This window comes from Harpia harpyja, chromosome 4 (assembly GCF_026419915.1).
Source record: "Harpia harpyja isolate bHarHar1 chromosome 4, bHarHar1 primary haplotype, whole genome shotgun sequence".
NCBI lineage: Eukaryota > Metazoa > Chordata > Aves > Accipitriformes > Accipitridae > Harpia > Harpia harpyja.
In genome coordinates this window covers 8,006,637-8,022,738 of record NC_068943.1, presented here as the reverse complement: position 1 = coordinate 8,022,738, position 16,102 = coordinate 8,006,637, and the positions used below count along the sequence as shown (strand labels likewise).

Sequence of the window (16,102 nt, the reverse complement as noted above, 5' to 3'; positions counted from 1 at the left end):
CCTTCTTCCTCTTGCCAGCACTTATCTGATCCCACCGTGGGGTGGTTCTAAAAGTAAGCTCAAGCTGCAGTGAAACTAACTCAGCAAGAAAAATCACAGATCTGATCGTTCACCTCTGGAAACAGGTTTTTGCACATGCTAGAGCATGGCAACAAGTGGGTTTCTAGCCCCCACCCGGCAGACATGATGAGGAAATGACTGCAAGCAGTTCTGCCTTAAATCAGCTTAAATTGTGGAAATATGTCATTAAATATGCTTTACAGCAAAAATTAAGAAGGACAGTTTAATGTATCAGTGTTTGGGGGGGATTAAGCTGATTTACAGGCTATGTTTCTTTTAACAGAAAGTGAATTGACTGGAATTCTAGGTGGACTGACCGGCAAAAAATTACCAAACTTACTTCATCATCTTAACAATGGGAATTGGTTTAGTTCAGATTTCTCTTCTGGAAAAGACTGATTTTATACTTTCATTTTGAAAACAGCATCTAGACAAACAATAAAATAATGAACTGCTATAGTGAAATTGGGCCATAAATCTTGGCAATATGAATGCTTTAAAAAAAATTGAAAAATATTTCATTTTCTTAATGGGCCTAATTGGTAACATTCTGCCTCAATCCAAGTTCACACATTACTTTCAGTTCAAATTCATCTCTCTCTTCTAGATGGTAGTTTTGTATAAATCAGAATTGTTGATTATAAATCTCCTACAGCAAATTGAAAAAAAGATTACAAAATAATCACGTGGGTAAATCGTTTCAAAGGACAGTAATTTATATGGGACATCTGACTCATAGGAAGAAATCAGATGAAAATTCAAAGAATGAAGAATTTGCTTACTTTTACCCAGTCTGATTTATGGGACATTAGCCCTATTATAATTTTGTATTGATTACAAAACCTTTGCATAGGTTAATGATAAAGGTTAAAAGTTCCTCAATAGTGAAAAGGATTGAAAAGATGGATTTCTTCATTTAAAACAGGCATTATTGACAATGCTGATTCCAGCACCCTAGAGCATTGAAGTTAGAATGAACATGTCATCTAATGAACATGGATTTAGAAGCTATTGCGTGAGAAACCGATAAGAATAGAACTAATGAAGGTTACTGTGGTTCTCTCTACCTCAGACAAAAAATACAGTTATGTTTTAGTCTCTGTATGCAAAATAAAACCAAGACATCTAATCTTTTAGACATCTAATACTTTGCTATATGCTAAAACTGACCTACAAGGAAAAAAGTATACATTAACCATTTCAACAAATAATGTTATCTCTTTCTGATTCTTAAGAATGTGAAATAAATGGAAATGTTTTGGTTTGTGACACCATTTGTTTGTCTTACATTAACTCATAAAAGCTTTGTTTTTTAAATGGAAATACTGAGTTCATTAGTGTATAATGTGAAACAAATGCCACTGTCAATTTTCAAATACTAGACTAGAGACTTAATGTCTGCTGCTCTTGTAGTTAAAATGACTTGCCAGACTTATGTTAAGATCATTGGTTGCACTCTATTTCTCATATATACAGATTTCATAAAATATGTGCAGTTAAACTTGATATGTAGGATTCATGTCCTAATATATGGTTAACCATGCAAAATTCTCTTAGCTGATGCCATTAGGCAGACTTCTTAATTGCTTTCTAACAATAACAGTAATACTATTCCTTTGTTTGTAGGTGAGATTATTTGCATCTTGATATTCCCTGTGCATTTATATTTGCTATTTGTGTTGATTTGTGTATTATTACAATGATCATTAGAATATATGAAGTCAAAAAGGAGGATTTGGGATCAAATTATTTCCTCCAAATAAGTACCAATTACCTATTCCAGAAACTTTCTTCATAACAGTATCTATGTTTAGTGCATAGACAGAGAATAAAAACTGACAACAGCTCAGTACACCGTGTTTCAAAGAGTTCTAATGTGCTATGGCATACTACATTATATGGACAGTTACATAGTTTTCCCTCGGGAAACTGGTGAAAACTGTCACTTAAGAACAGAGCAGATAAAGCACAAGAAAGTTACTCTGAGAGATAAATTTAATGGTGGCTTGATTATCACCACACTTCACATACGGACACAAAACCAGTCATTGATGATCTCCCTTTGTGGAGGCAAGCTAAATGTAAATTTGCAGTTGGCTTGGCTCTTAAGTGAGCAACATCTCCCTGTTTCACGTCACCTTGTGGCATATAGGTCAGGTTCAGTCCTTTGGTACTCATACTCAAGGTCCTTCCTGGGATCTGATACAGGTTTCCTGAGCTGCTTTTCTTCGGAACAGCCATGAAAACCCACATGATTGCATTTCACTGAAAGAAATGACTGGCCAGTTCCAGAGGTGAGACTCATAAGGACATAAAGATTTTGCTGCTAGAATTTATATCACAGTACAGAACCTTCCTATGATACTAAGCAATTCTCCAAATTTAAGTGATTTCTCTGGCTATGTCTATGTTGTCAAGTAACTTAGCTTGTGAGTTGTCCCGTGGTTTCAGTTCCCATTATCCACATTGCAAAAACGTTAGTTCACTCCGTGGCTCAGCTTTAAGGAAAACCATCTCCGTCCCTCCAAAACAAACCTCAGATTCCGTGGATAATTCATTCCAAGGACTGCTTCCAAAAGGCAACAGAAACCAGACGGCCAAAGGCTTGGATTTCTCTGCCCTACAAAGTCCCTCAACAGCAGGCTTTTTATTTTCAAAACACTTTCCCATGCCTGGATATCATATCCCAGAGCCTGTAATGTGCTCCTTCAGTTTCATGTTATAAAAACACCACCTGTGGGTTGCAGCACAGCCCTCATAGTTTTTTTCAGGCACTTTGAACTAAAAACAAACAAACAAAATGATAACTGGGTCTTTGAGCCAAGGAGACCACTGTGTGTGCCTTAAAAGAGATGCAGAGCATTGTACTGTGTAGTGGAGATGTGTTTAGCAGTTTCTTCTACGTATTGCTATCTCTGAGTACTCTAGACATAAGCCACTCAACACCACTTTGCCTGAAGGATCTCCTTCTGGGATGTGTATTTAGCTATGTAAATATAGCTGCAATGACTCTTTGGGTACTTTAGCAGGAAACTTTTTCATGAGGTACTGGCTTCTCAGAGATGTTTGCACACATCGAACGTTCGCTATTTTCATGGCAATATGGCAGCCCTTCATCCTGCCCTTCAACACCAGATGGTGAAACCAAAAACACTTAAAGGCAGGGGTTTAAATATAAAAGTGAAAATATAAGACTACAGGTGAAACAAATATGAACTCAGTCAATACCTCACCTTTTTTTTTTTTTTTTTAGTTTTCCTATCTAGATTTTCTAAAATGTAATCCATTTGCCAGAGCTAAATGATTCGGTATTTAGTTTTGTTTTTCCACCAAAGATATAAAGCATAATGACAGGGAATATTTTGGAAAATATTCACTGGTCACTCAGTGGTCAACCTGTTATGTGACTAAGTGTAGGATTTATCTGTCCAAATATCTACATCGGAGTACTCCATCTCCTTCTGCTTTTACTTATTTCTCTACTTCACTGTAATGAGAACAGCAGTAGCTAACTGATGCAGGGCAGGATTCAGTTGTCTAAACAGAAGTGCCAAAAGTCACTGGAGATGCTCTAGGGTGTCCAAGACATCCTTAAAAGGTTTTATATGAATCAGGCTTCTTTTGGATGGGCAGCTGTGTGCTAAGTGTGACACCGCCGTCCCCTGCATCTAAAATGTCTGTAGACAGCTATGTTTAACCAACTGAACCCTAGCTGTAGATATAGAATGTACAGATATAAAAAACTAAGTGGAATTAATCACACCTTACGTATCGTCTGTTACTATCTTCTAAAGCTAACTACTTCAGCATCAGCATAATGCTACTTTATGCTGCATTTGGGATGGTGCTCACACTTAAGCTTATCACTTCTGACACAAACTGACCCATATAACCACTATAGCAAAGCAGATGAAATTCTGCTTTGCCAAAATATGAGCTCATCTGTGATTTTAAAAAAGCTGTACTGAATTGTTTTTAATGGATGTATTTTAAGGACTCTGGCCTTCATAGTTAAAAATGATCTCATACAACTGAGAAGGTGTAAGCACATTTTCAGTTTGGTTTTTTTTTTTTTTTGGCTTTTCATTGCTTTTGCTTTGGTTTCTTCTTGCATAAGGCAAAGTGGCTGTAGAAAAAGTAGCATTAATTTATGAGAATTATGAGAATCATTCACTGTACTTTATAAGGATAATAAATATGTATCCCTATGCTCCAAGGCACACATTAATCACTGAATGACAAAAGCTAGGTGTCCCAATGGACTGATTATTTAAATTTTTCACTATATCTTATTGTTTCTCCCACCTCAAAAGCATCAGGCAATGGTCACAGGCAGACTCAAATAGTGAAACAGAAACATTACTGTTTTGGCAAAATCTATTCATTTTGGTTGTGAACCTTCTTTTTCAACTTACCTTTACTGACAAGCTATTAGAATTGACAAAACCAGACACAATAATTTATTGCACCCAAATTAAGATTTTAGACCTCACAGAAAGACATGAGGGGATAGGAGTCAAAATCACTTTACAACATAAAATTTTAGCATCAGTGAAGCCTGTTTTCTGTGTTAATTCATTAATTTAATTGATAGGGCAGCCATTACACGTATGTTTAGGTAACAATAGGTTCCACAATGCAAAAGCCTTTATTCATTCTAAATGAATAATGTTGACTCTTCTGTTCTTTTCTCATGAACCTTGTAGCAAATGGAACTTCACTGAAAGACAAGTTTAAAGTATTAAGAAATTCAGCTGAGTAACCTGATTTATAATTTAGATATGGCAAATCAATGTGCAATGCTAGATAATTTATTTTTCTTTAAAATTAAAGCCTAAAAATGCCAAAAGCTTCATTGGAAAAATGCTTGAAAATTTTGACATTCCTTTAGCCTCTGTGGATCAGCTGTTACTTTCTCCTTCACGAAATGAAAACTAAACAAAATAAAGAAGAGATACATTTTTCACTAAGTTGATTCCTGGCTTAATTCACAGCAGAAATATCTCTTATATCACTGTTCATGTCTTCAAAAGTGATGTAGTCAAAGAATGGCAAAGCAATGGAGGTTCCTTCCCTCTCTACTACTTGTTAGTGAAATCCAGTGGGGTTTTTTTGTTTGCTTGTTTGTTCATGACTAATGCTGAATTGTGAAACATTTAATACTTACAGAATCAGAGAATCACAGAATTGTTGAGGTTGGAAGGCACCTCTGAGATCATCCGTTACAATCCCCCTGCTCTTTTCTGTTTCACTTACTGTGCAATGGAGAGGGGAAAAGTTGTACTACATCATAAAAACACACAGTTTTCCTGAAAAGGGTGAATACATGCACTGCTATATCTGTACTATAAGAAAGGCATATGTTCAAGCATGATATAGCATATGCTTTCCTTTTAGGGACATCCCTTAGCTTTTGCAAGTATAGGTGCACTCATAAAAACATGAAAATGGCCTCAGGAAATTAGTCCTTTGCCTGGTACTGTTCATAATATAGTTCTTCTTGGACATCTTTTTCTCCCCTCATTGAGACTTCATGGCCAACATCACATGAACCTCACATAGAAGAGTCTTTGAATAATAGAAGTAGTCTGTTGTTTCTACTTTTCTTTCTAAGCACTGGATACTCATAAGTATTTTGTGATGCTTTTAAGATTAATGGTTTAATCACAGTAGCTGGGGAATGATCTGACATACATACACTGAATATTTTTTTCTCACAGATAGCTACTGTTCTGTAAAGGAATATATATGTTACTTAAAGTAGGAAATGCAAGTTTTCACAGCAACCACTACATATAAACTGAAGCATGTCTGAGGTATTTAAACACAGCTCTGTGATCTAGTTAGTATAACTATGTTTTGAAACATTTTCATCATATTATGTAGTTAGGAATAAACCTGGCAAAAAATAGCAAAAGAATGGGAGGAGACATCCATTAGAAGCTTTAAAAGTTCCAGATGGAGAAAAATTGGCCAATTAAAAAAAAAAAGGTTTGGTAACTAATGTGTCATTTTAATTTATGGAATGACAATGCAAAGTAAATATTTTTTTTCTCTTCTTTTTGTTAAAATCAGTTAATGCACTTTTTAAAAGTTTAACTGCATGAAGTCATTATCGAGACCTCATTATTGTGAATTGCAGGAATCAAACTAATATTATGTCTTCCTTCATACTACAAAAATATGTTGATATTAGTCACTGTTGGTGTTTACTTGACACAGTAAGGAGATTGTCCTAGCTCTAACTAGCTGCAAATTCCTGAACCCATTGCTCTGATATCACTGTCCCTTCATTCCTCTTAATCATTATGCTATTCTTTTTGCGTTTGCCTACAAATTCTCCAGTTTGCTTTATCAGTTGCATCCAAATTTATCTTCTACTTCCCCAAAATATTATTGCTCCTTACTGACATCTATAAATTCATGACCAACATGCCTACATGTCATCCTTTTCCAGGTATCACATTAGAGTAAATTTTATTTCCAACTTCATATTTAAACATTCATCTACAGCACATCAGGTTTTTGGTCTATTCATCTGACCATTATGTATTTCTTTAACCTCTCATAAAGCTTCTTCATGATCTTTCTTGTGCATTTTGGGACAGAACCAGTTATCAGTGCTTTTCTTCACAGCTCGTGTGTTATAAGATACCAAAATTTAGCTTACACATAATGATTAAAATAATTATTTGCCTTTCTAAGAAGAATTTTGCATACAACTTTACAGGAGTGTTGTCTTGTAAAAGTCACATTCCGCATTTTTTTCCTATCATCTGAAACACTGTCGCATCCTTACTCAAATTCTTCCTCATATTTGAGACTCCTAGAAAATACTTGTGCCATAAAAGCTGTATTTTGAATCTTCCAGAACATCATAAGAATAATACACAGAGAGAAATCCAGTTCTTCCTCCTCTGTAAATCTTTGACAGGATTTATATCCAATGGGATTCCACAGCAGCTCATTTGGCAGTTTCATTTTCCCTTGAAGACCCATGTTAGTTCTGATATATGTTACTCAGCCAATACAAGATAATACAGCAAGGTGTTTGAGGTTAGACTACACAAACACTTTCTGGTTTGGTTTCAAACTAGGCCATTATTAGAGGATGTTCCATTGAACATGTTTAAAATGCTTTAAGTCCCAGCATGGCCCTTGGTAGGCAAGCATCTACTGCTCAAAAATCATAGCCCATTTTTGTAATATTTTGACAATCTCAGTAGAAAAGCTCCATGTCAAATGAAAATCTTCCATGACTCTAAGTTTGACTGTTCAAATCAAGGTTAATGACTCTTGCCAAATATTGGAAGGAAATGGTATTGCTGCTGTAGCTATTCTGGAGAACATAACAGGTCAGTTCTCAAGGCTGTCAGTACTATTACCTCTCACAAGCTTTAAATATCTTTAGAAGATGTTTAAAAGCTTTAGAAATACTCTGCAGCTGTTATACTATAATGAGATGCTGTAATATTTATCACAATGTTTGGTGAAATTTTTTTACTGATTAATTTTTTCTAAACTAGAGCAGGACAATACTTTAAATTGCAGCCACTGCATTTCACAGCTGATGCTGGGGACAGGTATGTGATACTTGGCAGCTTTGCTTTATATAGGTTCATGCAAACATTATATTTGGATTTTAACTTCCAAGCAATTTATCTTCTGCTCTGCTGCAATTCTAGCTTTTCTTCAGAAGAAAGACTCTGAATCTCAGCTGAAACTTCTGAATTTTACCATTTTCCAGTCAAAATATTAGCTCTAGTATGATTTTGATACTAAACTAGACATTTATCAGAGATCATTTGAAATATTTGGGAAACTTAAATGCCTTTTCTATAACATAATTCCAGCTTCTAGCATGTGAGGAAACTAAAACCAAACAAGTTTGCTTTTGGTTTTGGTCTGTTCTGCTACAAATGTTTGGATAGCTCTCATTGCAAGTTTGCTGTGAACTACAAAAGTTAAATTCATTTAGAAGAAAGGATCACTTCCATTACTGATTATGATATATGAAGGGTGACATAAATGTTTAAATCCTGATGCATAATGGACAACAGAACCTACTTATTTAAATAGAAAGTATAGCTTTAGGTGTAGGAATTACATTTAAAGTTATACTTATTAGAACTACCTAAAAAAAAGCATAGCATTCTGGGAAAAAAAAGCCAGTTCTGTTAAAATAGGCTATTTTTTAGGAGTGTTTTTCTGTTCAGTGATTTTTTCACAGGATCATGTCTAAACATATTTTTTGAACTTCTCATGTCAATAAAGTCAAAGTCGTGGCATAGACCTATGAGACTGAATAGGTGAAAGGTTTGCTGTATGTTTACACTGCAATCCTAACACTATATTCATTTAACATCAGAGATTATATTAAATACTTTATGGCATTTTGATTGATCAAAGGAAAATATGTTGGTAGGTTTGAATATTTTTTTAAAACACTCTTTTCATAGGAACTTCCAAAGTCTGCAGTTTTCATTTGAGGCTGGAAAGAAAAGAAAAAGAAAAAAAAAAGAGCTAACATTTTCCATAAAATGAAATCTTTTTTTTTCCTATTTTCCATAATATTGTCAATGAAGTTTTCACCAGAACTTAAACATGACTCTCCAGTCAGTGATTAATATCTAGTCACATTGCCTTCAGATTCAGATCACATAACTGTAAGATCTAGGAATATTTTTCTTCTTATAATACCTATCTTTTATAATAAGTGATATCCTGGATATTTAAGATAATGCCACATCTTTCACTACTGTGATAGTGTATCTGTAAATACACTGGGAAAAATATCCTTCATTATACCTATAGCACTTGGTGAACTGCTTTGTTGTGTAGGTTAGAGTTGAATTTTTCACTGTCAGTTGAAATGAGTCTTTTTAAATATGGGAAAACCTCACTAATGCTCTGGAGAAATGACCCAAAGCATTTCGTTGTTGTTGTTCTACTTACAAAACTTCCCTGAAAAAAACACCTCGATATACCCCCTTTGATGATCCACCAAACATCCATTCAGTCAAATGTTGAGTGACTGATCTTTTTCTAGACAGGTTACTGAATGTGCATGATAAGAAGTTGTATTCCCTCCTTCTCAACATCTATTGTCACTCTTCCTCCTTGTACGTCCACTTGCATTGTAGTCATAGAGCTAATTTTCACAAATTCCGGGCAAGAGCACTGGATCAATAAATCCACACAAAATAGCAGTATATCCTGCTATCTAAGTACAGCAGCAAAGAAGACAAATTCATTCTAGCAGGTTTTCAGACAACATGATTGACTCTAGCTGCCTCTTCCCTTAATGCATTTTTTTCAAAGCTAGGAAGGAGAAGGAAGGAGATTTGAGTACATACAGCAAGTTCACAAAGAGCAGCTTTCAAGCTGCTTTTAGAGAAAAGAGTATTTTTAACACAAGCACCAAAAAAATTGTTCCTTTTAAAAATGAGGATTCTCTGTAGCTTCTGTTAAACCAGCTTAACAAAGAGGATAACACCATGACTAAAATATTTATACTTCATCAGAGTCCCTTTGAATAATAATAAAAAAAGAAAGAATCACTAGTTTATTCATCTTTCCTAATGATACAGAGAGGAAAGAAGTATCTAAACAATGAATAATAATGCAGAAACTCAGACTGTAAAATCAATGTCAGCTCAGTAGAGCTGAGCTGCTTTCTAATGCTGCTGTTCCAACAGTAGAGTTTACCTTCTGAATTATATATGTATTGACCTAATTACATAAATATTGACTTTGCTTTATATGAAGCCTTTTTCAGTCTCAGTGTAATTACAATGTCAATATTTGTTGCATGTAATAACACTGAATTTAGACTTGTTAATTTTGATTGATAGTGGCATGCCACAAGTTATTATATGGGATAAGACAGTTAGTCTAGAAGTATGCATAGCAAATATAAGCAGCTGACAATGCTACCAAATCTGAATGTGTCTCCAAGACCTTCTGTTTCCGATTGTTTAACCAGGCAGGAGAAATATAATGGGTGATTACATCTTTGTTCCATACAAAGCACTGTTTTGAGTTGGAGAAATATTTACCCTCATCCAAAAAAGTACAAATATTCAGCCAGGAACTCAGTAAAAGAGTTCCTGTTTAAAGTTAGCTTTACCATATTGCCTTACAATGTTGTAAATTCTGTTTAAATTGTGCCAAAATGGAGGTTTTATACAGCTTTGCTGCATACCTTCCATCAGGTATACATTATTTTGGAATGATATTGGGACCCAGACACAAACCATTTCACATTAAATTATTTCCCTTTTTCTTCAAATCCAAGAAAGATGTGAGCAGTGGACTTTTAGGTACTGGTGGGACTTGCAAAACTGTTCATTTCAGTCTGCAAATGTTTGTTGAGATATACTTCTACAAGAACAACTTTGTTCAGAGCTGGCAGACCTCTGAACTACTTTCAACGATGAATAGCCATATAGTACAGTGTATGTTTCTAGATGCAATTATAAAGGATTTTGAATTTGGCAGTAACATGAGAATTAGAAACTAAACTGTGACAGTCTGTGTGCTGAGGATATTTAAATTTGTTCTAGCTATAACATGTTGCCAGTAGTGACAAGGCATGCATCATACTGTATTTTCTTATTTGTCTCAGCAGGGATGCCAGACAAGACGAACCTCAGTGACGTAAAGCAAATCCATCAAACCAACGATGGCAGCACTTTAGACACAACTGGAGCAGGATGTACAACAATGGCTGATTAGATGACATTTATGCTGATTAGTTTGGTAACACTATTTCTCAGTCTTTGGTAACTGTTTAGCTCTGGCTTGATATGCGTCTCATTGTCATCTGTTTATCCCCACTCACAAGCCTGGAATAAGGGATCTGGTGGATATAGCAATGTTTATGATAGCTTGTATAATATCAGCCTCTCTGATCTTAGGCCTGAATATTAACAAAGTTGTTTGTGTAATATTTTTCCTGTGGTTTTTTTTAACACCTGTATAGTCACGCAAAATCATGTTTCCTTTTATAATATTCTGTGTTAAAAATAAGTTGATTATGATACTATTTCTCTTAAAAGCAATTTGGAAAAAGGATATCACAGAATCACTGACTCATGGAGGGGCCCCTGGAGATAATCTAGACCAACCCTGTGCTCAGAGAAGAGTCAACTAGAGCAAGCTGCCCAAGGCCAAGTCCTGTTGGTTTTTGAACATCTCCAGGGATGGTGTCTCCACAGCCTCTCTGGGCAACCTGTTCCAGTGCTTGAACACTTATAGCAAAAAAGTTTTTTCTTACATTTAAATGTTATCTATTGTATTTCAGTTTGCATGTACTGGTGCATGGAGTTATTCCTGCCCAGGTGGAGGACTTGGCATTTGCCTTTCTTGGACTTAATGAGGCTCCTATCAAGTCATTTCTTCAGTCTGTCAGGGTCTCTCTGAATTGCAGAACTCCCTGGTGTATCAGCTACTCCTCCCATTTTTGTATCTTCTGTGAGAACTTGCTGAGAGTGCACTCTGTTGCATCATTCAGGACATTAATGAAGAAATCAAACAGTATCAATCCCTGGGGTAAACCAGGAGTAACTGATCTCCATGTGGACTTTGTGCTGCTATTCACAACCCTACATATAACTGATTGCAACTGATGGAACAGTTGCTCAGCGCTTTATGAGTTTTGTATTTAAAGTCCTGCCTTCTGGGACGTGATCCCCGTAAAACAGAAATTGTTGAATTTGACCTTCTGTCTTTCTTCAAAAAGGAAAAAAGTCCACAGTGTAAACTCAGCTAATTTTAGTAGCAATTACTTTTCATAGTTCAGATAAACTACATATTAGATACTGTACATGTTTACGCAAATATACATATAACTGCATTTTATCTAGAGATAACAGCAAGGTTAGGATGCAATGTTGGATTAAGGTACCTTAATCTATATGTCTACATACAGATATTTACATATGTGCTCTATATGTATTACATATGTGCTCTATATCTCTAAGCTGTCACTGCAGTCACTGGAAATACAGGGTAACATTCAACTGCTAAAATACCAGCAACAAGTGCCAGTTAAGATGCTGTAAAAAACCCCAGCTGGTGTCCAGCTACTGCTCTGAAGGGCCTTAGGTCCTTCTGCGGGCAAGGGACAGGAGCCCTTTGTCAACACAGTCAATGAAGCCCAGTGCATTATTCAGCTCATATGAAGACAGACACCTAAGAAAGCAACTCAGTTGCCCAAAAGTAAGTGTCTGGTGCCACCTAAGACTTCTTGGAGTATTCAAGACATCCTCATGGGGACTGGCATATATGATGCAGGACTTATGGGAAATTCCAGAGGCATCCTTAAAGGGGAGCCATCCGGAGTGGCAGCTGGTAGCTAAGTGGGATATCCTTGTGTATCTCAAATAGATCTACATATGCATATGTAGGCCCATGAATCATACACCAAGTCTCCATCACTAATATCAGGAGCTTATAGACCTAGTTGAAGTGATGACACATGAATGCAAATCTGAATCACAACAGGAATCCCAGCTCAAGTTCTTATGCTTTATAAGATGAGGCAAGCTAAAGTGTTCCATAGTACTAATGGTATGTTATATATTACTGTTATAAGATTTTATTATCCTGCCATGACTAATTCCCATGTCATTTTAACCAGAAAGTATTTAAGAGTATTTTGTAGTTATTTTGCCTATACAGTCCTTTACAAGAGAAAAAAATAAACAGTACAGTATTGTATGCACTCGTACTGTACCTAGAACTATTCCTAGACTGTAAAAAAGCTAATTTTATATGAGACTAATGTAAAGAAACATATGTAAATATTTTTATTCCCAAACGCATGCATTAGTCATTAATGCACACAGTATAGCATACCAGTAAACAGATAGAAAATTTAAAAAGGCAAGCGAACATTTCTAAGAGCAATTCCATGCCCAGATAAACATCATTAATAGGCATGTGTACCAGTGTGTACATTTTACTTGACCTCTTTTTTCTTTTGCAGGTTTTGGAAACCAGTCTTTCAAATTCACTTGTCCTCTTGTCTCAGCATACACTCAAATTATGACATCAGTAGTTCAGGGAAAGAAAATCTGATTTCATTCTTATACTTTTTCATGCCAGCTCAAACCAGTAATCAATCTAGTCTGGCAAAACTTTTTTTTAACAATGACCAGTATCAGTCACTTCAAGGAAAACAGATTAAAGCTTTGAATAGGAGATTCAGAATTGGAGAAAAAATGCTACCAATACTCATTACTTAGAATTTTATTTATATCCTGAAGTACTTTGTTTCCATTCCTCACTTCTGTGTGTTGTTCAAGACCTTACTGATGGCACCAGGTAGTCAAGGAGGTAATAGTTTATTCTATAGCACCTTGGAAACACAAGCCCCATTTTCAAATAATGATAATAATTAGGTCCTAAGGCCTCTTCAGGTATATGTTAATTACTAGTCTGTGTTACTCTTCAGTTTTTTCATGGGCTTTTCCTCTTATCTTCTACACTGCACCTACACAAAATCATTTCTAAGATTCCTTCTGGAGTGGAAAATTAGGTCTCTCCTTCCCAGACACATATCAACAAACTAGTGGCAATATAAATACAATAGTGGCAGGTCTGGAGACCCCTCAGTGGCCCCTCGGCCATGAGACCTCATTCACCCTCCTGTCCTATCTATCTCTAGGCATCACCACGCACTCCACGTCATTGCTTAGACTCATACATATGCCAGGCATCACAGTTCTTTCATCATATCTACCATGCCATAAGGAAATATTCTTCTTTCTTGAAGAACTATAAAAAATCATTAAAATGGCTCAGAGCAAGGAGAAAGAAGCCAAGCTGTTTGGCAATCTGTCTCAAGGTTACCTTGCAAGGGAAGTACCCTTGTAAGAAACTGTGGGAACATGGCAGGATGTTGAAGTGTAGCTCCAAGTTTGGCAACTGGAAAAAAAAAAACTTGTAATGTTGCCTGTGTTAAAGCCAACTATGAAATGAGGAATAGCACTGAGCAGAAAAATGCAGAGTATATTAGAGAAGCCAGGAGGAGAAAAAGAAAAAAAGGCTAAACTGGAGATCATGACAATACAGTGTAAAAACAACTGTATCCACATAAAACGGTGGACCTTATGCAGTATGTATGTGAGCCACTTGGCATCAATTGCTTTGGGATGCAGAAGCTTTTCCCAACAGCCGGTCACGTAGGCAGTACAGGGCTGCCACTGAGCTCCCCAGGTGACCTGAGAAATGGCACCTAGGTCTTGGTTGCTCTGAGTACTTTAATTTGCTTTTGCTGAGACACTTTTAACAGTCTAAAACTTCTCTGTATCTCCCAAAACCTTTGGTGAATGAGATTTTTGTTTTGTTTTGCTTTCTTTTAGATAAACTTCTCATGCATTACAGCTGATATGGTTTAAAGTAGGAATGTTTTACTCAACATGTACCATTTTTCAGATAGACACTCATTCAAATGCTGTTTATACTAAAATTGCAATGGATGTCACTATTAAAGTTGTGTAACTGGTCTCAGTACAATTTTAAAAAAGCAGCAACTGTAGGGTAAGAGAGCTTTGTAGGGAACAATTTCTTAGAGGACAGTGTAGTTACTTGTAAAACTATAGCCATGTAACAGGTTATCTTTGTCTTTCTTTCTATAGATAGATAGATACACATATACATCATTTGTTTCTCTACACCTCTGTTTTTATACATTTACTAAGATCATATTCTTGGTCAGATTATAACAGGGTTTAGATTAACCTATCAAAGATTTCAGATTAACCTTAATATTTCCATAGCATCTTCTCAGGACCGTGAATTAAAATAAGCGGTTGAAGCTATCTCTGCTTAGGGTTTTTTTTTTTTAAGTTCAGTTCTACTCTGAAATAATTGTGTAAACAGGAATCTTATTCAGCAAATGATGCTTTTTTCTATGTGCTCTGATTCACAATGATTATAATAGGAATAAAAAAAATGTTGTTTCTAACTGCTTTAGACTAAAAAGCTAATGTAGCTCTACTAAAACCCAGATTCTCCTCTTGCAAGTCTCAGCAAATTATTAATAAAGTTCTAACTCCTAATTCTTTCTTCCTGGCGATGCATGAACAAAAAATCTGGCTTGACAGATTTTGCCAGACAAAATTTGCATGTCTGGCAGTTGGAAACTTTATCTTTTACTTTATTTTGGAACTTATAAATGTGAAATGCTAGAGACAATATACCTGGTACCCCGTGAAGCTCTTTTACCAGCTCACACTGAAGAGGAATAACACGCTGAGCGTCTGTGGTTGGGATGACTCAGTCGATGCATCTCATCACCCCTTACAGCACAGAGGGCTGTGCAAAGATCACCTGCTGTGCGTGCCTAATTTCGGTGTCACAACTAAGTCTCTCCAGGTTTGTCAGGCAGCCTAAATCAATTGGTAGTCTCTTGAATTTAAGTCACATGGAGATTTTTCTCAGTGGCAGTTTCTGATTTTCCTCCTTCTCTCAATGTCGCTCTCTTTCCCATTTGTGCTGGTACAAGAGTTTACAGGACCATGCAGTGAAACTGCCCCAGGTATTTCTGACCCAAAGGATCTCCTTGATCCAGTTCACCTTGCAAGGTGAACGTTCCTAACATTGTGTCCACTTGCAATAAATGTGTGACTAAACTGCCATGAGCACTATGGCCGCCCCGTCCATTGTACCAGTGCTGTTGTCTGTGGTGAAACTATGCAACCTGTAGCCTTGAAGCTGACTAAAAAGAGTTATGGGAGTGTTTACTTCTTTTTAATTTTGGGGAGAAAGCCAGGGAGAGACACCATTTTTGGTGAATAAAGCCTGTACGTCAGCTAACCCTTTCTAAAATCAGAACTAAGCGGCTCTGGAAGAGACAAGTAGAGAAGTTGCTGCAGGAGCAAGCAGAGGTGAAGGCAGCACAGGCCTGTCTAGCCAAACATGACCTGGGAAAGTCCTGGGCCGGAGGGGAACTGAGTTAGTTACTGCTACAGAATTTACTTAGTGACAACAGCTCACATCTAATGAACCATTAACACTGATCGTGCTAGCAAAA

At 36.3% G+C, this 16,102-nt stretch overlaps 1 protein-coding gene across 1 annotated transcript in view; it reads left to right on the top strand.

Moving 5' to 3' along the window:
- Nucleotides 1-10,848, top strand: part of GPC5 (glypican 5) — a 732,586-nt gene extending 721,738 nt beyond the window's left edge. The window contains 1 exon segment of the mRNA XM_052785786.1: nt 10,688-10,848. Coding sequence (XP_052641746.1) covers nt 10,688-10,848 — 161 coding nt within the window.
- Nucleotides 10,849-16,102: the final 5,254 nt, after the last annotated feature.